The sequence below is a fragment of the Chelmon rostratus genome, chromosome 1 (genome assembly GCF_017976325.1).
Source record: "Chelmon rostratus isolate fCheRos1 chromosome 1, fCheRos1.pri, whole genome shotgun sequence".
Taxonomy (NCBI): domain Eukaryota; kingdom Metazoa; phylum Chordata; class Actinopteri; order Chaetodontiformes; family Chaetodontidae; genus Chelmon; species Chelmon rostratus.
The window spans coordinates 7985792-8011034 of NC_055658.1; the positions used below are offsets into that span (position 1 = coordinate 7985792).

General features: G+C 42.4%; 1 protein-coding gene across 2 annotated transcripts in view; it reads right to left on the reverse strand.

Annotated features, from left to right (window-relative positions):
* ntrk3b (neurotrophic tyrosine kinase, receptor, type 3b) overlaps positions 1 to 25243 on the reverse strand; it is a 167829-nt gene that overhangs the window by 64171 nt on the left and 78415 nt on the right. For both annotated transcript variants that reach the window (XM_041935829.1, XM_041935819.1), the window contains exons 5-10: positions 20887 to 21041; positions 20181 to 20323; positions 18960 to 19101; positions 10553 to 10858; positions 6940 to 6995; positions 4982 to 5084 (exon numbers count right to left, since the gene is read on the reverse strand). In XM_041935829.1, the coding sequence (XP_041791763.1) occupies positions 4982 to 5084; positions 6940 to 6995; positions 10553 to 10858; positions 18960 to 19101; positions 20181 to 20323; positions 20887 to 21041 (905 nt within the window). The remainder of the gene's footprint in view (positions 1 to 4981; positions 5085 to 6939; positions 6996 to 10552; positions 10859 to 18959; positions 19102 to 20180; positions 20324 to 20886; positions 21042 to 25243) is intronic.

Consider the following 25243-nt stretch of genomic DNA (forward strand, 5'->3'; position numbering starts at 1 on the left):
CACTGTGCAGTGATTTAACTACTTGTCTTTCTGTATATCTAAAGACCTGAAAACTGTCTCTGTTGATTAAGTCAAAATTCTAATGAGAGTGGACAGGCCAGTGCCTTAAAATGTCTCAGGTTCAGTCCTCCCAACATGCTCTGCTGATCACTGAGAGAGACCCTCACCTGTGCACTCTGAGCAACAGTGGAAACTAATGGCTAGATGGTAGAAGTTTGATTAAATGTGAACAGTGTCTGCTCACCTTGACTTACAGGTAACCCCCAGCCTGGTCCCCCTGCCTGACCCTGACTTCTTGGTGTCTCAGCATTTACGAGTCAGCCATTTGCTTCGCTCAGCATTTTCAGTCTCATAGCATTAATAGGGTTAAAGGCCGAGGGACAAATTTCTTTCAGCTGCATCCTGCACTCACAGACTTGTGTCATATGTCATATGAGGTGGCCTAAGTGAAAACACTGTAATAATACATTTAATTTGGGGATATAAACTTATGTGCTTTCTTGTTAGATGAGGAGAATCTCATGTCTGTATGGCAAAATACAGCCAGCAGCCAGTTAGCTTAGCTTAGCATAGTGACTGGAAACAGAGGGAAACAGCTAGCCTGGCTCTGTAAGAAGGTATCAAGGCCCACCTGCCAGCACCTCCAAAGTGGGGCCTTACAGCTTTTCATGGGGACACTGACAAAAGGTTTGGATAGAGAAATAATAATAATAACAATACTTTCATTACATGAATTCTGCGTCAAACTAAAAATATACCATTCTTAAAAAAAGATTTAAAAACATGCAATAAAAAGAATGATACAAAAATACATCAAGTTTCACTTTGTTGAGAAAAAACATCCAGTGATTAATAACTTCCAGTGTCTTGACTTCCTAAAATGAATGTCACTCAGCGCCGTTTCTTCCATCAGTTGTCACTTCCTCCTGACATGTTTCCTCTGCCTTTGTTTGTTTACTGTACATTTTCAGTCTAAACTGCTGTGAAATGTTGCCAAAAATATCACCTGTATCATCTGCTCCTTATATAAACACACAGGGGCTGCCAACAACTATTGTGTATGAGCCCCAGAAATACCCAGAATGCAGCACAAGGTGGCATCTATTCGCAGCCCTTCTGGGATCCTCAGAATTAGTGCAGAATTTAGATCTGGGTAAGTGCCTGTATTGTTACGATGACAAAAATATTTGACAGAGAAATGTCAGATGAGAATCAGAGTATGACCAGAAACATGTCAAGTTTCAGCCTCTGACTTTTTTCAGTATTATCTTAGCTATTTAGCTGTTAGCGACTCCTAATCCCCTCCTTGTATTTTCTCAAATTGTGTTCACACAAGCTGGGGAGTAGTTAAAATCTCTTTAGTCCTGGTTAAATTTTCTGTTTAAGCAGCACAGTTTTAAAAGTCAGGTCTACTGCACCCACTCTGAAGGTAGATGGTGCACCCAATAGGCCTTGACACAAAATATAGCCAAACACGTGGCCTGGAGGAAAGGGAGGGTGACAAGATGATATACATTTTGTTATATATTGGCTGCACTTACAGCAGCAGGGGTGGTGTAATTTTCTATCTGAACATAAGAAAAGATGACAGGGGAGCATAATACTTATTACTGACATGCTGAGTGTCTTTTTCTGAAGAGGCATTATTGATTCCCTGCTGACAAAAATCTGTGTGAAAGACACTTCAAAACCCACTGGTGTGAATCACAATGTGAAAGATGAGCCTGCTGCTTAGACTGCAAGATGTTTTAGCTGGGAGGTAAGCTGACAACATATTGATCAGGGCAACAGGTTATCTACAGTATGAGTCCGCTTTCATGCATGCACACGTGCAGACACACGCACGCACACACACAAACACATGCAGACAGGCAAAGCATCTTTCATAAAACCACAATTACAACCACATAAACTGAGCTAGAGTCTATCAGTCAGAGCTGTAAATGCAACACAGTGGACAGACCTGGCGGTGGGCCTTGAATTGCTAGCAAATCAATTGAATGTAGCTCTCTCTCTCACACACACACACATTCCAGCCATATAAAAGAAAAAAAAAAGAAAAAAACAGAGTTTTTATTGGATGCCCAGAAACGGTCGGTGATCAAACTCCAACAGCCAAAAGAGCCACGGTGATTTAGTGGAGCGAAAATCCATTATGGCTCCATCCAAAGGTAATGACTTCTTCAGGCCTTCCAGCTGATTCTCCAGAACAAGAAAGGGAGGGGATAACACACACACACGCACACACACACACACACAAACACTGGTGCACACACACACTCACATTGGACAAATCAGGCCTTTGTACAGAACAGCGTGAGGTCCTGAAAGAGTCCACACCGACATCACCTCTATTTAAGTCTTTATCCCTTCAATCACTCACAGTGACAGTGGAGACAGGAGCGTCTCTATTTAAACTGAACTGGCTTATGTGCAGTAACCAGAGTCAAACTATGACATGACATGGGAGGGGGAACCATGGCAGCACTAACACTGATGACCTACCTAATCATTACATGAAGAACTAAAGCAAAGCATGATGGCAACAATGAGGTAAAACAGGGCAGAAACAATGAGTATTTTTCAGTTATGCTCCACATAACACTGACTTTAATATAAAAAATGGTAAAAGAAAAATCATCAGCAGTGGCTCAACCTGGTGATGTGCTCAACCTTCAGTATGATTATTTTTCCTGCGCTGTGACAGTAATTTACTGGAAGAGTGCACTCAGTAGAGTGCAGATCTCCGCCAGGTGTGTCTCATGGCACGTGGGTGAAGCAGTTTTTGATCAGTCCATAAAACAGGTTTTTAAAAAGTTGTGAATCGCCACAACCGCAAGAGGTCCTTGAGCATACAGACATAAATGTGCACAAAGATTGTTAAGAAGATGGGTCCAGTAATATGTTAGAATAAGACAGATACACACACACACACACACAACCAAACGCATGATCCCCTCCAGGCTCACACCTGGCACATAATAAACTATTTATTACTTTGAACATGGCAGCTAAACTCAAGTTTAAAAAAATCTGGGCAGAGAAAACTGTATGATAAATGCTTCTCTTGACAGAAAACGTAGAGGCGCCCTGGAGCAAAGCGGACAATCTTAACATATTGTATGAAGCTGTGGGTGTTGCTGGGGAACCGCGTGGAGCTCTGTGAGATGGCGCCGCGATGCAATTTTTTAAAAACGTCCTGCAGTGCCCAAGAGGGCTTTGGACCTCGCAAGCAAGGAGATGAATTACACTCTCAGCCGCTCCTGCTTGGAGAGTACTGAAACTGCATTTGAAGCACCCTTTTGAAAAGCATTGAAGTAACTCATACAGTAACGCTGGGTGCTCTGAGCATTAAAACATGCTAAGCTCTCAATGCTGCCAGCATTATGAAGCAGCGCCGCCTTTGATTTAATAGCTAGTGTGAGAATAAGGCAGTGCTGTAACTCAGATTCCTGGTAGACTGAGATTTATATGGTTTTTGCATGCTCTTGGGTGGATATTATAATATTATACTACTCTGTTGTGTGTAAAATACGTCATCTACCACATAAAGCAGCATTAGATAAAAAGGACTGATGCATCATTAGCAAGCAGCAATGACACCAATTAAATCTTATCTCATACAAACATAAACGGTCAAACTGCCTTCATGGCGTGGAGTTTAGGATGCACTGTCTGCGATCTCCTATTTGCAACAACGAGCTTTCATAATCTTTTATTTTATATCAGGATTTGTGACATTTTCTTTGTGTAGAACCAGTTTGTCAGCGCACAACTTCATATGGCTGGCCTTGACATTACAAACACGCCTGCAAAGCCTCATTAAGTATAAGACTCATCCTTGATTAGCACCAGGTTTAGGTCAATGCAATAATTGCCACCCCCTAAATAATTACAGCCGAGAGTTCTATTCGGCGGTAAGTAACGAACTCTAATCCTGTAAAGTAGCTAATTAAGGGTTGGCAGCGGCTAATGCTACTTTACACCACGCTTATGGTGTGAAATGAAGAACATGTACAGTTTGAGACGTTGAGTCGTGGTTGAGTGTTATTATTTTGCTTGAAGGGAAAAATGTGACAGAGGCGACTGAATTCAGACAAAATCAGGAGAGAAGAAGAAACGTGTACTGATTGGGATCATAACCTTGAATTCAATGCACCTTGTCATGAGGGGACTCAGGGACATGTGCTCTGTGATACACAGGCTCACCAACCACAAGCCGCTAAACACGAGCAGGTGCCGCTACTCAGCCTGCCAACTGATAAGAGCTGTAGTTGGGCGGGCAAACACTTGAACCTGAACCACAGGACCTGAGCCGCTATCATCCTCTCCCCTCCGCTCTGCTCTCTGTTCCTAGATCAGCGCTACGGCTGCTCTTGCCTCTTCCACAAACACCAATGCCAGAGAGACGGGCAAAACCTGGAGCCGACACAAAATGAAAGCTCAGCGTGCACAAAAGCCACATTAATCCTATTGAATTCCTCAGCATGATCGACAGCGCCGAGTCCGCTAATTAATTCAGGATCCCTTCTGCGATCGCTTCGCATAGCAGACACAGTGAATGTATGAGTGGCATGTACAGCGCGTAGACCTCTTTGCATGCATGCTGCTCTATAGTATTGATCTAGTTGTCTGTATGTGTGCATGTATATGGGTGTTTGCAAATGTATGGGCTGTAACATAGCTCAGTTACATGTAGCATAAGCCAACAACTCCAGTGTCCTTCAACAGTCACCAAGACCAAGCTTTATTTTCCCAAATGAGCCCTCTTGGGGATCTGCCTTAAGCACTGTTCACATGCAGTCAAAAGTGGGACTTCTACAGTAGCTGCAGATGTACATTTTCTGGTGAACAAAGGTTTTGAAGAGAAGATTAGCTGGAGGAATGGATCCTGCACAATGATGCAACTGGCAGAAAGGCGATAAACAAAGCTAGCTGCGCGCCTGCCTTTCTGCTCATCTGACTATTTGTGTAGACTTACCTTTCATACCGAATTTGGAGCGGCGGCCGTATTTGTTGATGAGAACAAAAAGGACGAGGAGGAGGACGCAAGCGAAGCCCGCCAAACCCACAGCAATGGAAACCTGAGAGAAACGAAGTGCTGTGTCAGATTCAGGCAGCGATCAGAGGACTGCGTTCACATCACAATCCCCTCCAGATTCCTGATCACCTTAAACACTGCAAATCAGAGTTTAATCCACTGGATTGTTACTACTGCTTTCTTGCAGATTACAGCAGTCTGGAAGAGCATTGAACACCTGTCTTGGCTGTGATGTATTCCAGTTGACAGAATGTAATCGAAATATGATCCATCACCTGTACTTTGACTCTCTGCACAGTTTGGACAGAGTTTTTCACAGCAGACATTTTGAAGTCATAGCAGGAAAAGCTCGGGTGTTATCGATAACATTAAAAGCGGCTGCATACCGTTTAGGTGGGATAATTCCAGGGTCATGCTAGCTAACGTGGCCTACACTTGATGGAACTCCATGGTGAACAAAACGTGATTCACCTGTGCTTTTCCTGCTATGACTAATCAAAATGTCTGCCTTGTCAAAGGTCTCTAGGCATGGCAGGCCTGTCAACCTTTGCATTTCTTCATATGTGAAAGCACCGTGCATGGAGCTGTACTAAGAGAGACACTTGGCATTTAAAGAGTTTGAAGCACACAAGTGGAACGAATGAATTTAAGACCGTGGAGCATTTCATTAGCTTACTACGTTTGTTCGTGGGGTTATAGGTTAAGTAAAAAAAAAAAAAACTATAACAAATCCACTGTTTCATATTTTCTCCGTGTGTGGAAGCTGATCCTGCATACTACCATGGTTTAGGTATCGTTAACAGCTTTGTCCTGCTCTTTTTTGGATCTGGGGAGGTTAAACTCCAGCAACCCTTCTCCAGAGAGAGCGCTATGTCTGCCAACACCTTGGTTACTCATCATCCTAAAAGCCTTTTTTCTTGTAATGCTAAAAGGGACGAACTGCAATATAATACAGTTTCTTTATCCATGTGTCTTCTATGTGCATCGTCAACTGATAAGGATGCTGTCTCTGAGCCTGGGACAAGCAGCTTTTAGCAGGACATCACATATGTAGCCAAGCGCATATTGAAGACCACTCCTGGTTAGCATTTTAGAATCGATGCAGGAAAAGAGTTTCATTAGATGGTTAGCACGCTAACTTCAGTCGCAACACAATACATAGATGACTTTGGCATAATGTCAGAACTGTTACTTCCTCAAAACTATAACTCTGGGATCCATTCCTGACATATTGCCACTTTAAAGCGAAGGTTTGACCCACAGCACACTTCAGTGATATGAATCTTAGTATTTTCTGTGTGGTTGCCCACATTGAGGCCTTTTTCACAGCGTATGTTTGCTCTTGCCATAGCAGGAAAAGGCACAGGTGTAATTAATAACACTAACAGTGGCTCAGTCCCATCTAGGTGCCCCAGCATGCACGTAACTGGGGAACAGAAACGTTCACACTCCACTGACTGCAGAGATCATTTATGTCAGTAATTACACCCATGCATCTCCTGCTATGACGTGTCAAAATGTCTGCCATTAAAAAAAGTGTGTAGTGCAAGCTTCTCTTTCTATCTACTGAACTGCAGCGGAATAACTCGCCAGCATTGGTTTCAAAAGCATCCCATATTATATAACATTTCAAAGCAGCAGCGCGGACTGCAGGATAGTGTTACCATCGTCAACATCATTAGTGTCCAAACATACAACTTGACTGTAACATGGCTTCGGTGGATTGCAGTCTCCGTACCTCAGCGCTGCATGTCAACACACAGTACAAACCCCTACAAGGGTCTTTTGAAAAATAATAAGCAGTTTAGATTTGTGTTGCAACACAGCAGCTCTCTGTTGAGTCCAAGGGCAACATCTTTAGCAGCTGTTTCACCGACATCGTCGAGGAGAAAACTCACCCCAAACGTATCTTCATCTGGTCGGCCTGCATCACCATCTGACGGCGTCGAAGGAACTGCAACACAAAAACACAGGGCAGGCGTCAGTGGCTGCGAATGAGAATTAACACCGAATAGCTGTGGTTTAGTCCCACATCCATCTACAGCGAATATCTCCACTGAACCAAACGGCTTCATTAATGTCTTGTGACAGATCTCTTTGCTATTGGAAAATATTACTTTGTGCTTTCCTCATTTGTGTGTCCCTGTATGTAAAATCCTGAAAATAAGAGTGCTTCTCATCCATTATGTAAAGTATTTAATGAATGCTAAATCCTTTGACATTGGACTGAAAGTGCCCCCCTTCTAGGAAGTGGATTGAGGTAAACAGGGAGAACCTTGCCTTGCTCCTGTTTTGTGCCATTAAAGCTTGAAAGAATGTGAGACTACGTTGATGAACAATGCATTTTTATGTGCAGAGGCTGATAAAAGGCTTTCAGTTAGAAGCCTGCGCAACCTTGACAGCCTGTCACCTGTCACGAGGCAGTTAAGAGAGTTTTTAGGCAGACCCTAGCCTCAGGTTAATGTAACACAAAAGACAATTTTCATTGTCGCACAAATGCATGCTCATGCCTTTACATACAATACACAAAGACACACACTGGTTAAAACAAGCTGCTTTAGATTCTTACACAAAAACAGAAAAAAAGCCCACACAGCTTTGAGCATCAAATGCTAAATCAGGAAAAATGAAGAACCAACTCAAACTTGACGTCTTAATGTAAAATCTCTGACGCATACTTTCAGACAGAGCGAAAGCCTGCTGGACTGAGGTCAAGTAGCTGAGTACAGTCTGCACTAATCACATTAATGTCTCAAATGTATCCTGAAATGCTCCATGTCACACTGCTGCAAACACGAGTTTTGGCAAAGAGCAGAGGTCTGGGGGTGTGTGAGGAGGAGAGGACAGAGACAGACCCATGAAATGAAATGAGCTGGTGTCAGAGAAACTCCAGTCTGAGGCCTGTAGCCAGGACATCAGAGAGTAATTGTGGGCAAATTAATGGCCACATGGTAGACTGGCTGCCACTGGCTCAGACACACACAGTACACTAAAGCGCATTGCTCTGTGTGTGAGTGTGTGCGCCCTAACCACCATCTCTGTGTCCCTCCCTCCCAGCATTCATCCCTCTCTCCTCTGCCCTCCTCTCTCCTCAGCTGCGTGAGTATCAGTCAGCCTGTCAGTCTTCCTTCCACGCCCGAACTCCCTCGCACACCGCTGCTATAATGTTTCACACTCTCATCACCCAAACACCTCCGCCTCACCTGCCACACTCCCAGAAGCTGTGTGAGTGCGCGTGTATGTGTGGCGTCATGAAGTCGTTGCCTGCCTAATGCAGCTCGCCACACAGCCGGCGTCCATCCGTCTCCGTCCCTGGCCATGCTGCAGCTTTATAATCCATGGCTGATTAGAACGAATGGCCTCATATGGAGATGGAAGAAGGCGCTGATGAAGGTCAGAGATCAGACCGGCCTACTTTGTTAGAGCCGTCAGCTGCGAGGCTGCCACAACAGCCTGAGGCCAAGCCACACATCACACACAGGAGATTTACAAAGCAGCGTGAGAGGGGCCCAAAGCGTCGTTCCGGCAATATGACTGCACTCACCGCTTCACACACGCTCACACATCGACAGCTAAAAGGGTGGGAAACTAGCTTGTTAACATTGTGGCTGGTTAGTTAGGGGTCAGAGAAGAAGTGCTATGCACACTGAGTTGCTGATGCAATTCCCTTTTACAGAGACTGACTAAAACCTGGGCTGTCCAGATGGCCCCAAAAAAAGAGGACACATGGGGCTGTGGTGGGAGCCATGCTCCACACGTAAAGAGTTTGGAGGGTGGTGTCTTTTTTCAACCGTCACATAACAAAAAACACAAGCGGTATCAGCGTTTAGGCTAACATTAGCAGCTCTGTCTTTGCCTTTATTAGATTTGGGGAATTTCCACACCAGTAACTACAGCCACCATTACCTGAGATAGCATTATATAGCATTATATTATGTTGAATCTTTTTCACTTGTTGCCTACCATCATCCATAATAGCACCATATCATGTATGCAGCCATCAAGAGCATGTAAGACATAATTCTTGCTTTATAATGACATCAGCTTGATGCATTGAAAAGTTGGGCAGGGGGTGCATTTTAAACAAACTCACTGAAATATAGTTGGTTATTATCATTAGCTTATTAGCTGATAAAATCTGTTGTCATGTCAGCGGGCATTGGCTTTGTGCTATAAAGAGGAGCATGTGTAGGCCTACCTCTGTCTGAGATAAAAGACTCATTGCTTCAAATATGACTTAGTCCTAAAGCAGTAAATCTGCCACTGTTATCATCAGGTGTAGCAAAAGCAACCGAGGAGAGCAACGCTTGGCGAACCGTTAACCGAGGCATCAAAGCCCAGCTGCTGCAGAAGCAGAAGCACACTGTGCTTGTGCAGGACACCTCGCTGCGAGAGTGCATGGAAATGTATGAAGGCAAAGAAGGGCATCACTGAAGCACCATGTGGAGCATCAATTCACCACAATACCCCACCCAAAAAAGACAAGTGTCTGAGGCATTTTTGTGAATTGGAGGTTGCCAGTTTAAATCTCTTGACTGGCTCGGGTGATCCAATCCAAGCAGGGAGAGTGAATGAGAAATGCTGCTCCATCTCTCTCAACAGCATGAGATGCCCTTGAGCAAAGCACGCTGCACGAGCATATGCAACCTTTACCTTTTCCCTGTAGATTAATGATACTATCAATTGAGCTGCGGTGCTAAGAGCTTTTCATGAACTGCAACACAAAGTGAACAAATTTCTCCATGGTAAAGTGTGTGAGTGTGTGTGAGAGAGAGAAAGTGTGCATAATGACGCCAAACAAACAAGGAGTAAAAACAAACTAGAAAAATAAGCAGAGTTAAATTGTAGAGTAAAAACACTCACCTAGTTCCACTATGTCTGCAAAAGAGACGACAGAGAAAGTCACGCTATGTCAATAAATCGACACAAGGTATTAACCTTGGAATATTGACCATGGGGAGAAATTTGCCAGTCTTTGTGGGTTTATTCCCCTTCCCTGTGAACTCGGAATGAACTGCAAGCGAACAATCTACCTGACTGAACTGTGGATGAACCCTGGCTGCGATCCAGGCAGCAGGGATCAGCTCCACAACCTGTACCCTGTGGAGGGAGATTTTAATAAAAGCTAAAAGCTCTGAATATTTACTCCGCCTAGAACAGAGCCTGCAATTCACACAACAGGTACTTTAAACAAGAATTTAGAACTAGTAAAAGACTTCCCTTCACAATGCTCAGTCACAAAAAGTGGGGCACGCTAGCTTTTGTGTGAATCACGGGGTTACTTGGCAACATTTCTTCTTTTCTTCTGTGCTTTTGTTCTTGTTTAAATCCAGAAGAATGAAGCCAGTAAAAATGTGTCAGTGATAACCCTTGCGTAAATGCCATTTTACCCAGGAGCGCACTCTCGATTGTGATTATGGGGACATCAGTGCTGCCGGCTGCCAACAGCGCATCACCCATCAACCACAAGCACAGAGAAGAATCACCAGCGAGCAGAAGTGATCCGCTCACCTTCGTCGTCGATGCCAGGGGCCGTGAGGAAGTGACCATACACCGTCTTGGTGACCGTCCCCAGAGGGTTGCTGGCCTCCAGGGTGTAGTTGCCGTTGTTGATGTGCGTTGGGTTCTGGAAGGTCAGACAGCCCTCCAGATAGTCCTGGTAGAAGTCCATCTCGGTGCGGATGTACTCGTTCTTTAGAATCTCCTTTTGCTCGTGGAACCAGCGCAGCTTGGGATGGGGGTAACCCCGAACCGTGAACTCGATGCAGGTATCGTGGCGTTGCTCGGGCTCAGCCAGTCTTAGGATGACTGGGGGAACTGCAGGGAAGGAGGAAAGAAACCATGTCATCCACATGACAGACAGGCATCAGCTTGCCAGATTTGTGTGCTATAATGTATGTTATGAGAAAGTTCCACAACCCTTGGGCTGATGAAAACATGTCCTAATTCTTAGAATAGCTTAAAAAATAAATAAATATAAGCATTAGCAGACACAAAGCTGTTTTGATTTGTTCTAAGAAATATGACATTTAGGAGGCAGGTTTTTCTTCTGTGTGCTACATATTGCAGCGGCACATAGGACGGTGAGGGAAAACAGATAGAGGGACTCCTCTTGCTTGAAATAGACAGGGGAATGTCCTGTGCATAAACAAGCACACAGCCTCTCTATCCTGAAGGGCAGCAACACACTCTGAATCCACAATACCACCAAGCTGAGAGGCAATTTATCACTTTAATACCATCAGATATATTTCATAAACAATTGATCCACTGATTTGTTTTTGCGATGAGTCACTCTTGCAGCTACATCATCAAAAGGAAATATTTGGCAGACGGTATTACCTGGCAGTCTCTCTCTGTGTCTCATTTACATACCAGCCCCCCACCAAACCTGCCCACCCACCTCCATCGCTCTCACGCACATTGTCTCGATTTCTATAGGCATGTGTGAGCAACCCTTCTAATATGGCTTGATCGTGATTACATGTGTGTTTATGTTGTCATTCAGACAACCCTGCAGTTTCATGCATGAGCTACTAAATAGTACATGTTTTTGATTTTTATTAAATCAAGAAATAAGGTTGGGAGATCATTTATTAATTACATACACCAAGTATTTGATGATCACAGGCTTGGTGCCCTTGGATTTACATAACCTCTTTGAAGGCCCCAGAGCAAAATGTTGTCGGGCCCCTATTGACTCCCCCATACCGATGACCCATTGCATTGTCTACGTACCTGCCAAGTTCCTATTAGTGTAAGAACAGTACACAAAACAGACTAACATGCTCGCATGCCAATGTTAACAGTGTGGATTTTTTTTTTTTACCATGTTCACCATCAAATTTAGCATGTTAGCATGCTAACATTTGCTAATTAGTGCAAAACACAAAGTGCAGCTGAGCCGGCTGATGGAAATGTAAGTACAACCCCAATTCCAAAAAAATTGGTTGTAAAGTGTTCCTGAGCCCATGCAGTAACATTCTTTATACAGTCATGTGTTCACAAAGTGGTGAACCTCGCTCCATCCTCGCTTGTGAACGACTGAGCCTTTCCAGGATGCTCCTTTCATACCCAATCATGACACTATCACCTGTTACCAATCAACCTGTTTACCTGTGGAATGTTCCAAATAGGTGTTTTTGGAGCATTCCACAACTTTCCCAATCTTTAGTTGCTCCTGTCCCAACTTGTTTGAAACATTTTGCTGCATCAAATTCAGGATAAGCAGATATTTACAAAAATCAATTAAGCTGATGAGGTAAAACATTAAATATATTGTCTTTGTACTGTTTTCAATTGAGCATCTGTCAAAGGGGATCAGCAAATTGTCACATTCTGCTTTTTTTATGTTTCACACAGCATCCTGACTTCTTTGGAATCAGGCTTATATGTTGTCTTAATACGTGTGAAAATAAAAATACTGGACAAGTGATGGCACTATATGATATATATATTAGAACTCATCCTCAGGGACATATAAATGTCTGAAGCAAATTTCATGCAAATTCTTCCTATATTTGTTGTGATATTTGGTTGAAAACCACAAATGTCAACCTCATGGTGGCACTAGATGATGGGTCATTAGATGACCAAAGCATACCTACAACAGTGAGACTTGAAAATAAGGGAAATTTTCTGGCACCCCGCCACAGATGTCCACATACCTTTTACAACATACCCCCTATTTAGACAAGGGTACACAGTGAAACCTAAAATCACAACTAGGCAACAATGTGCTTTAATTTTTTTAGAGCAACAAGGATTGAGTTAACTAGTTCCAACATGAAGTGACTACAGTCAGGTGGTTTGAGTCTGATACCTGGTTGAAAGTGAAATGCTGTGAACATCCCTGCATCACAGAAATGAAAACACTTAAGTACAGATACATCCAGCACTTGGTTTAAATATGTACTATTCAAAGGACAGTTCACACATCACTTTATGATTCAGCTGTGATTTTGAGAGGCTGCTGATGAGAGAGACAATTGGTAGGAGAGGGTGATTCTGACAATGGATGGCAGAGATAGTATGAATGCAGTCATTGGTGGAGCCTGTTTCTGTGCCTCTTGGGTGTGTTTGTGCATGGCAGACTTGTCGCTGTTCCCTCTGTGTGATCCACTAAAATCTATGGGGCATATTTTTCATATGCCTTCTATGCATATCCTTCTTCTTCGTCTTGTCTGTGACCGCTCTTCATTAGATGCTACAGCTAAGGGAGAAGGGGAAAATACCGGATAATCCCGGGTTAAAGCAGGAGGGTTGACGGGTTTGCACCAAAGTCAGTAGGATTCATGCTCTGGGTAACATTAATGTCTGTACAAAGTTTAATGGCAATCCATTTAATAGTTGACAGTGCCTAAAATAGGTGCCTGCAAGACAGGACCGAGATGAAGTTATAATGCACTGCCTGTCTTAGCTGATAATGTACTTTTGCAGTGCAAAGCCCTAATAAATTTTGCAATCAATTAAATGTCATAGAACCATGCACGACCAGCATTTCACCCCACCTTCCAGTGAGGACGTTCAGAACATGGTGTAGACACTTTGGATTTTCAATGTGGTCTGACAATTTCTCATACGAACTGGTTCTTTTCTAACATAACCCAACCCAAAATTGTAGACACTTCACTTGTGCTTTGCATTAATAAATAGCTATAAACTGTGATCGATGAATTTCTAAATCATTGTCGGATACATTGATAATAAAAGTAAGCTCTGGTTATTATGATGTTGTAGCGGATTGTTCATGTTTTCAAACCAAATGATCGTCCCGTAAAAAGAAGAGTAAAGTATTTATTAGTGTTTGAAAGCTGTCAGTTCATAATTTGCTTCGGTGATATTGTTCCTACAAGACAATAGTGACAATAAAGTCACTCAACTGAACTAAAGGCTATGGCATGTGTGTGTGTGAACGTGTTGGTGTGGGGGCGTGTGCAGAGCTGTGATTTTGAGCGCAGGAAGAAAGAGAAAAGAAAGAGAGGAGGGAGGAAGATGGGCATAAAGTGAGGGCGGTATATAGCTGTGCAGGCTAAAGACAGAGAGAGAGGAAAAGAGAAAAGAGGGAAAAAAAGAAATTCTCTCGTTGATGGACAGTTAGGGACCGATCCATTTTCCCCGCAGCGTGGCTGTCAGCCCAGTCTCAGTCAATACAATACAAATCAGTGCGGCACTCCATACTGGTCTATAACAACGTGGTGTCCTCGTGGAGCTCATGCAGATGACAAGCTTTGATAAATACATGCCTTTGATCTGTTAGAACACTGAATACAAGGCTAGCTGTGCAATGTTATCTTGTGGTAACACTGGTGGCATATTTCAAATGCCATGTTCCAGCCAGACTACAGATAGGACATCATGGCTGGCGGTGACAGGGGAGGCAACAGTTTCATGGGACAGATACTGTCACATATTCCCTCTGGGTTGAACCACATTGTGATTAAGATTTTAACCTGTAAGAGGCAGCATAGTGATATTACACAGAGTGTCTGGAGGGATGCAATCACCTAATTTCCTCAATAATTACATAAGAACTAATGCCTTCACTTAGCCACTGAGGGAACAGAACTACTAACCCAGGCGTTAGTCGGTGCCTTGTGCTTAGTAAAGACCAAAATAGTGCATATAGGACCACAGGAAAAAACAGTAAGTTATGCGAGTCCACAATGCTGTAGGGCTACTGTTGTTCCCGACAGCAGCAGGACAATTGGTCTGCAGAATTTGCATTGTGGTTAATTACAGTTTCACTAAAATAGGGAATTCATCTTTGAATGCAGAGAATGTTACTTGACGGCTGGTAATTTCACTGTCAATCAGATTACTCCCTAATCAGAGCAGCAGTTTAAGCTATTTTATGACATTTCCAGAGACAATAGGCTGCACAGGGGAGGAAATGTAATTACCATCAGAGCATGTGGTGAAAAATTAATAAGTTAATTTGCAGCACCAGCAGAGAGTGTCAACAGAAAAAAAATGCCTGGAGAAGTACATCCATAGAGTGTCCATGCGGAGGAAGCCCTGAAGACTACATGTTTCATCGTCAATCTGTCATTCTAGCATGGTCCTTAGCAGCCCTGCTCCAGTAGGGAGTGTTTGAATTGGTGACAAATCTCCCCTGTCCTGCAGCGTGATGCATTGCAAACAGCCACAATAGCTTGTGCGCTACAACAACAAGCTTGCTACTAAGAGAAAAGTGTCAGGCACCTTCAATAAATATTGGCTTTGAATATAGTCTGTCCCAAATGTGCCCAGGGCCAATCCACAGGGTAAACTTGTGTAAGAGCGGAGGTATATGCTGTAATTCATGGTCTGGATATTAGAGGAACATTCTGATGCTTACCAGATCATTTCTTTATCATTGCTGAGGATTTTTTTTTTCCTTCATTCTTTCCGCTCAGATCAAGGCTGAGCTTTCATGTGGGCTGGAGGCTATATTCTTGCTAATTGGCTACATCAATTTCACTTGGTTTGTAACTGTGCAACACCTCATTGCATTCTAAATGTACCTGCATAATTTGGCTGTTCTGCTTGATAAAGGATTTTTTTTCCCCCTTGTTGTAAATTATTCTCTTAGACTGTCTGTGTCATTAATACAAGATAGACTTCAGTCCCCAACATAGACATGAAAGACATCTAGTGCAAAAGAAAACTATGTAGTGTTCTTGGCCCCAAGCATTCGCACTGTACCAACTACGTTCTATGTAAGCATTTTTTATTCATTTTTACAGTGTTGTTCTTTCCTGTTGGCCAGATTTTGTCTAGTTACACTAAAAGTCAGTTGCAAGTGAATTGTTACTGATTCAAGATAATCTGAGGTGACTAAACAATACTGTGGCAATACAGTCAGTAAGTAAACAAGCTGTTTATTAAAACAGCTGGAAATCTGCACAGACAGCCATTTCGCCTACAAGACATACACAGGCATAAAGCACTTCCTTTTAAAAAAGTTATTAAATACATTCCTGCACACAGCCTGCCCTGCCGAGCAGGTATATTGATTGAATCAGAATATCGGGTGTGGAGATTTGTGCTCCGGGGCAATACCCACTCCCCCTCCTGCCGCTGTGAGCCGAACTGTAAGCCTTTATGGTGAAGGGCCGCAAGCAAGTGGAACTTCTCGCATTTACACATGCATATGCAATCGACAGTCAGCACCGAGTCAGTCAGTGTGACGAGACAAACAAAGTGTAACTATTCGGCAGGTCAGGTCTCTCTAGGCCTGAACTCTTTAGCAGCTTGAAAGATGTCAACTAGCTACCGTTAGCACTGATACTTCTTGATAGTAATATGAGAGTCAGTGGACTATGGCTGAGTTCTTGTGTCCTGTCCACTGAACAAGTGTGTCCCATCACACCACAGTAGTCTTAATGTTGTCCAGTTGTCCACAGAGCTATAGTTAAGAGTTCACAGTTACTGAAATACATTATACTTCTTTGTTTGGATCATTTATCAGGCAGCAGTGCTCAAACCAACCTCTGTCATGGGTCTAAGTAGTAAACTTAGGTATATATTCATTGAATCATTTGCAAAAATTGCCCTTTATGAATTTGGGCCTCTGGCCTTCTAACACAGGTCCTGCATCCTATGTGTTTAAGTTTAGACTACAAAACCACTTAAACTTGCATTAACCGATTGATTAGCCTCTTGGGGGCAGCAGAAACAAGCTTCAAACAGACTTACTGTACTATCGCCTTTAAAGTTGCACATCAAGTGGACTTGGAGCATTATCACAGTCACCAGATGAATGTTTTTCCAATACTGCTCTCCACTATCTCCAGAGGGAAATATTTGGCTCTTTAGCCTTCAAATGCTGCACTATGTTGACAAGCTAATTGCTAGCTTTGTCACTAGTTCAGTGTAAGTAGTGCACAGTCAGCATATTAGAGTTTTTTGCTGGAAACAGTTGTTTGCCGCCTGAACTAAAACAGCAAAGCTACGGGCCAGAAAAACAAAACAATGAGCTGAAAGATGTTAAAATGCTTTGTACAGCTCAGGGGAAGTGCAGAGTTGGGTCCTAATTATCTGTGGCTTTCTTACTCTGAGCGACCCCTTTCTCATTACAGATACTCGCTTGATTCTTAGTTAACATAAAAATATTGGTTATAGCAGCTTGAAGGATAGGAAAAAATCATGATTTTGTTTAAATATTGAAAAAATCAACACATAGCTTGTCCTTCACGTCAGGATTAATTCTTTCATTCAACACACAAAACAATCTTTCCCCGAGGCTTCGAGTTGGCTTAATGTCAATATGAAATGTTCTTCTGTGGGAGTTATATATTGTACAGACAACATAAGAAATGCATTTTGCAGACAGAAAATTTCCTCATGCTCAGGCAACACTGCATCCCCATAATTTGCAATTGCAAATAAGGGCAATATGAATGTATTTTTTAGTGGACAGGGTTGGCACATATTATCACACATTATTACCTCTGGCTGGTGTTAGCTCTTCACTATTGTCAGTCAAATTCACAGCCAGCACATTAACTCTCTCGACCCAGCCAGGCCGCCTTGTCTTGGCCCTATCCAAATAGTTACAGTAGCTGCAGGACATTGGTGTTACGCCTCACAAAATAATTGACTGGCAGAAGACCGACAATGAAGCTGTAAACTGTACAAATATCACTTCATCACTGAAAGTTTTTTTCAAATTTTAATTTCTAATCTGGATAAGATGTGGTTGGCAACAAGATTTAATTCCAAGCAACCACTGTGCTAGTGGGGTTCACTGATGATCACTGCCTTTAAGAACAGAGAAACATACTTTTACATTTCAGAGCATTCATGAAGAGTGAGCAAATAAGATGTAATGTTCAAGAAACGCGACTATTGATTGAGACCATACAGACGTTGTGGTGACTGAACTGATGATATGGTTGTATGCATGGTTGATGGACCCTGGCCTAACGCCTAGTGACTCCACATTTAGCATCATGGATCCAGCGGAGACAATGTCGTTTCATCAGTTCAACTCGTAGATCCAGACTGAAATACCTCACATTTTCTCTAGTGTCACCATGAGGTTGACATTTGGCATGAAGTGTCTTGACAGGTATTGGATGGAATGCTGTGCAATTTGGTGTAGATATTCATGTGAACTGTAATAACTTTGGTGATCCCTTAAACTTGAGCCATCATCATCATTAAGCTAATGACATTCCCATCAGTCTCAGCTGCAGTTTGTGTTTAGAGCTGGTTAGCAAATATTAGCATGCTAACATACTTAACTAGGAAGATTAACATATCTTTTAACTGTAGGCTAATAAACTGCGCCCTGTAGCAACCCTGGTGCTTAATGTAACAGTTATGATATTACAAAAATATGTTCATCAACGTATTAACCTGTAGCTACAATGTAAAATCCCAGAAACTGAGTACCTGGGGTCAATTATTAACCCAGTCACACCAAGGGGTGATATCACTGAAGGTTCACTTTATGATTAAGCTAACATTTTGGTATAAAAAGCCCTTCTAGTTGACATTGCTGGTATGTAGGCATACACACCTTGGGCAAAGCGACTGAATTTAATTTACAAGAAAAGGTATTTGAGATTCCTAGAGGTATTTGAGATGTCCCTCTATGAACCCTGATGATTTTAAACACAAATGCCTGCAATTCAAAAGATTAACTAAACAAATTTGTCAGAATCTTCACATAGCACATGGGCATATGAACTCTGTATCTTACAACAACGCAGGACATAATCATTCCAAGGGAATAGTATTTTCTTATTGCGATGCAATTTTTTGCAACAATATGCATGAGGCAGAAGCAGGTAATCTGACAGGAGAACCAGTAATGTAAATTTGAAAAGTTCATCATTTGTTCTGATGTAGCAAACAGCGTGACCCTTGTCTTCTTCGCAGTGCATGGCTGAGTTTCCCGAAATTTAATCATCGGAGAAATCCAACTCACATTGTACGTTGAGCTGAATGGAGGAGTTGGTCATGCCCACAACGTTCTCCGCAATGCAGGACAGCTGGAAGTTGTTGTCATCTCGGCTCATGTTGAAAAGAGTCAGGTTGATAGAGTGGATGTTGGGCCAGTACACATTTGACTAGAGAAGGAGAATGAGAGAAACAGACAGAGAAAAGAGAGATATTCAGGTATGTGAAGGATATATAACAGACATAATTATATTGCTGGGGTTTAAATCTTTATTTACTTAATTAAAATTAACATTCATCATTGACTGATTGAATAAAATAGAATAAAGTAAGGGCGCACACACTGCCAGTGAGAATTAAGCACGGTAGTGATTTAGTCTGATTTTACTACTGACAGACTGCAATTGCAGCAACAATGTAAAGAGTGATATGTTGTACTGTAAATTTTAGCACTAATTGGACTGACTGATTCATAGCTTTTCGCCTTTAGATAACCAAATACAATGCTTATGCTTCCCAGGTTCCCGACACCCCTCTCATCCCGATGAGCTACAGTATCCGTCTCCCCTAAAACATCAAGCCTGAGGCTGAGGTAACTTTCATCTGTAAAGTCACTGAAAGTAAAGACACAGATGACAAATACAGCACGCAGCCATTTCCGACACTGCTGTTCTCCCCGTGCTGTTTATCTCTTGTTCTGTCTCAGGGGGCTAGATTAACAGGTTAGCCGACTCACTGTGGGTTCAATCCAGGCCCTTCAGTCTCATGAAGGTAGTTTATTATGAAGGTTGGTGGCAGATCATCATGGTAACCTATAATACATAACTAATTGCAGACATACAATATTGTTCTAATGGTATGTGTGGGCATACTCCACAAAAATGCTATTAACTATATTTATCTAGATTATTATCTATATTTAGATTATGGCTATATATCTTTAAATTGGTTTACATATTCATCACATTTAATAAAATATAATTTCTAATTCTAGTAATATCCCTAGTTGCACTGAATTCATTGATTTGGCTGCAAATGAAGCCACATATCCCCATTTTCAGCATTTAATTGGTTAAATGAAGCGCCAGTCATCCGCACGGTTGATTCCACCAGCTGCAAGATTAAAATGCTACTTACACACTGTTGCATTAGTATTACCAATCTAATAATACAGTCATACAGTGCATAGAAATATGTCCTGTATGACATGCTTTTTTTCAATGCAGACAACATATAATGGTTGTCTGACCAGGTGTGTGTTGATGGAGTGCAGGCCGCTGACAGTCCAGTCCACTTCAGGCAGCGGTGATCCGGATCCATTGCAGCTCACCGTCACATTGTCGCCCTCCATCACCAACACACTGCTGTGGCTCACGCTGATCTCTGGTAAGTCTGCAAACCCACACACACACACACACACACACACACACATGCAAATGCACACATACGCACACGGTGTATGTTCACGTTAATATGCACCTGTCACTGCCTGTGTCTACATATTTTCACACCAAATCAATTAATCACTTTCCATTAATGTAACAAAATTAGTACAAAGGAGGAAAGGGGACGCAGAGACACACTCACTCACACAGTCACACACATTAGATGTCACAGCGATGAGTCACCACCAGGAGATAATACTGCAGAGTCTACAGCCTCTGTCAGGATCCACACACAGCTCCTCACATCAGATTCACCCTCTGAACTCTGTCACACCTCCTCCACGCATCTCGCTGCTCCTCTTCTCTTTCCTCCATTTCACCTTTAACCCTTTTCCTCCTTCTCCTGCTTTTCCTGTCTCCTGCCATCCTTTTAACCCTCTACTTTTTCCCCTCTCCTTTGCTCTCCCCCTTTCTTCCCCTTCCCCCCTGCTGCTTCCTTTTTCTTTTCCTCTTTTTTGAATGCACTTCACACCCTCCCTCCTCCCCTTCCACCTCCTCCCCTCGTCTTACCACAGTTGTGGATGTACATGTTGTGCAGTCGTATCTTGGAGGCTCCGTTCTTGCAGTAGAGCTGCTGTGTGTGGAGCCCGGCCTCCCCTCTCTGCTGCCACAGCTGGATCCAGCGGATATCACAGCCGCAGTCAAACACCACGCCATCCAGACGCCTTTCAGACACAATTAGATACAACATAATCAGCAATGACAGTCATACAAGGAATAGATGATGTATAGTCCCAGATGAACGTGGTGTTTATGACAAAAAATAGAAAGCTGTGGACAAAAGTTTGAAAAGTTCTCTTGGCTATTTTGGATTTTTGAGATGGTCCCTTCGTTGTGTCAAGTTACATAAATGCCAGGCTTCAATATCAAATCATGAGGCAAAAATAACATCAGTCAGGCTTTATTCTGTGCTGAACAATACGTCTGGTAAACACTGATGAAAAGTTATTGAGGATGAAGCTTGCTGAAGTCTGAATATCCATCTTCAAACTATCTACACCTCCATGGTGAAGTCCTGCTGCTCTGGCTACTAGAAGTCCATCTGTTGGCGTTTGTGATGTCAGTTGAGTGACAGGTCAGTTATCACTGCAATAGCTTGAAAGTTTTAGACTCTGTTCAGGGCGCATGATCTGTTCATATCCAAATTTGGCATTTGTATTCCTTTACACACCTACCAGCCACTGAAATACACAGCCGAGTTTTCTTAACAAAAACAGAAATAATAGAAGCTGTGACCCGAGCGTAGCAACAACAAGCTGCATTCAGTTCATATCTTCAGCAACATTAATAGTGCTGTAGCAGTGACAAAGCAGTCTACAACCGAAGTCTCTCCAACAAGTTTTGTTGGGTTGAATATGAGGGATTTCAGTCCCACAATTTCCTGTAAAAACCAGCTGAAAAGCACCATGTTGTGTCTGTGTGCACCTGTGTTTACATACCAAAGACTATCATATGGACTGAAACAAAGATGCCTTTTCCCATCCTCATTAACGCCGCAACGAAACTGCAACATCTATAGCCCGACCTTGAAATGCTGCTATTACTGTAATACAGCTTTTTAGCTACAGTTATTTTTCATGCTAAAATGGCAGCCTCTCGTTCAGCTGTGTGGCAAAATACTACTAATACTATGAAGAGCTGAGTGCAGAAACAAATCTACTGTATGCAGCAGTTAAATTGTTCAAAGAGGCGTTCAACAGGTGAAACTGTCCTAATATTATTACAACTAAATGTCCAGCAATTTCTCCAACCATCCACATAACATGCTGTATTAGACAAAAGGATTAGATAGCATTAATGACCTCAGGTCAGTACAATGCTTATACACTCCTTTGTAACCACTTGGAAGTGTTGAAACATTCATGTTGAGAGTGTTTTGGAGGTAACATGAACTTCAGTTTGCTTCCTGCATCAAGCTGTGCACCGGCTTCTGCTTTAGTAACAGCACAACAATCTTAAGACAACACTCTCAACCTAACCAGCAGCATTCTTCACAATATCAACAATAACAATATAATTAACAACATCGATGAGAAAAATCAGCTATATAATCAAACAACTACTCATATAGGGAACTCTGGCATGTATGACAGTCACCACAGATGTACCACTATGTTATATAATAGGTGGATTTATTCAAATTAACACACAAGAAGGAAAACAGTGAAGGCTGCGCCATGGCATTCAAATGTGAGAAGGTCAAAGGTCAATGCAGTGTTCAGGCGATCAGTCTCAGGCTGCATTAGCAGCAGGCAGGTATCATTAGGCTCCTCTGTGCATACATTTCATTCTCACAGCAGCATGCAGCAGAAAGTCACATTATTCAACACTATACGCCACCTCTGCATTTTGCATATGTCCAATTTGGAGGCTGTGATTGGCCAATTTTGTGAAGATGAATGTCCGTCCAGATGTCCTTGACAGAGGTCAATAAGTTATTGCAGGATGCATGAATAATGTATGTGGTATGTCCACTATGCCATATAAAGTAATGAGAATAGATTTCCTCAGGTGGATCTCGCTTATTATCAAGTGCTCACTGGATCTGATTGTGTAGTCAGAGCAGCAGCTTTTCATATTTACTCTATACAGCACACTCGCTGAACTGACTCGGACGCTACAGGGAAGGGACACATATCCACTTGCAAAGAAATCCACATCTACTCTATCTTTTCAGTTTATAATGTAGGAAAAACCACCAAAACACTCAAATCTAAAAGGGAAACAATTCTCCATGTGTCTGCAATAGCTGCGATTTGTTTTCTGAGTATAGAAGTTGCATTAGGCAACAAAACCACTTTTCTTCCCTGATGACTGTGTCCATCTAAGATGAAATAAAACCCTTATGGTTAATAGAAGAAATGTACATGACAACAAAGACAGAGCTGCAGAATGCATTTGCAGATGCACTTTTTGTTATGAACAAATGCAGCAAAATATTTTTCTCAGAACGGATCACACAGACCACTGACTGACTACTTTTCAGGTATTTTCTCAGGCAGATCATACTTTATCATTCCTAAAAAGACTTGTACACATACGTCCAGGTTTTCAGAGATACTGAGGCAATGAGTTGTATCCAAGATGCCAAAAAGAAAGTCTCTAAGATTGTTTTGCATGTATTTGGTTAGCTCTTCAATTGTGTCTTTATGCACATTTTATTTAAATGGAACATTTCTTCCTTTAGAAATGGACGGCGGCTCCTAAATTAGCAGAATAATCTAAGCTCTTACCACAACTGTCTCTGCACTTTGTCTCTACGTTCCCTACTATTAGTACCAGAGTACATATTTTTTTCACATTTTGTTTGAAGTTCAAAGTATCTGAAATTGGCTTACGACCAGGACCGTTCAAAAATATACACAGTGATGGACGACAAACAACAGGACGGCGTGGACAGATTAAATAGGAGTTCCTTCAGCGTCAAGGTCAAAGTGCAAAAAAAACCCCAACAATCTGAGCAATCTGTGCAAATAAGCAATCTACAGAAACATTAAAAAAACTATCTACTGTTTAACATGTAAGTGGCAGCAGTGACAAAGGAAAATTTATGCTGCTTCATCATCACAACGGACACCCTCCACTGATGACCTGAGGGTAACAGTTCAAACTCTGTGCGCTGTGATCTTGGCACTCCACCTTGTTATAGTTAATGTAGGTCTGTAAGCTGGGTTTACCTTCCTCTAATCTTACGAGCAACTTTGATGAGAGTACCAAGCATTTGTTTGTTGGCCAGAGTCAAATTCCCAGACCAAGCAACACTGAAGGCAGAACAAAACTGATTCAACAAGACTTCTATGAAAGAGAGCCGTCATCTCAGTGGAGACATTAAAAGAACGCATTTTCCTCCAGTAAGAAAGACAAGGAAGCAGCATGAGATTTAAAACAATGTTTGTTATCAAGAACAACACCGAGTATTTTTAGCTATCCGGCGACTCACTGCCAACACCTTTCATGGTGGTCAGTACAGGATTAGAAGTCTGAAGCTCATCATCAGGTCCTTTGTTTATGACACCTTTACTTAAAGGAAGGACTCATCACACCGGGACGCAAAGCCTTCGACCACAGGCCCATGATGTTGCTCCTCCCCTTTAAGAAGAATCACAGAATCATTCGCACACTTGATCGGTGGTCTGTTTGTAAGGTTGTGGCGACAGTCGTTACTGTGCACGATGAGGAGAGGCAGTGGAAGGGCACAGCCGACTGGGAAAAGAGCCGTTTCCCTTCACACACAGACCCATCAGACAGGAAGTCCAGCATCCAACCAAGATTAAAATCCAGTTCAAAAAGGATTAATCTGTTATTCTGCTAATAGACATGGCTGGAGAGCACTAAAAGGGAGGAATGTGAGCTTTTGTGCCCTCTAGGTGGCAATACAGAAAATGTAGTAACAGTAGCATCCTCCACACCTCTGCCAGACCTGAGAGCAAATTGCAGGGGATCCAGGGATTTCTCCACCTGCGATAAAACCTTCTTTTTAATGAGCTTCTCTAGTGCCTTCATAATTAAAGATTTCAACGCTCCTGGCCTGAAGCCATGTAATGTTCCAGGGGTTTTCGTCTTAACTACTGGGACAACTGTGGAATGCTTCCATAAGTTAGCAACCCTCTGTTGAAGAGATAGCATCAATATGAAATGAAAGGTGCTGCACAGCTGCTCAGCACAGGTTGGCTGTAGATATTATCAGACCAGGTCTCGGACTAGGCTTGGTGAGTCCCAAGTGTTTTTCCACACTTCTAATATAACAGCCTAAGCTGGAGGAGTCCGAGTGTTGTCCTTTAACACATTCAGTGTATCAGTGAAGTCTTGATCATCAAGTCTTAAATAAAAAGCATTTAACTCATCAGCCAACTGTTTATCTGGATTA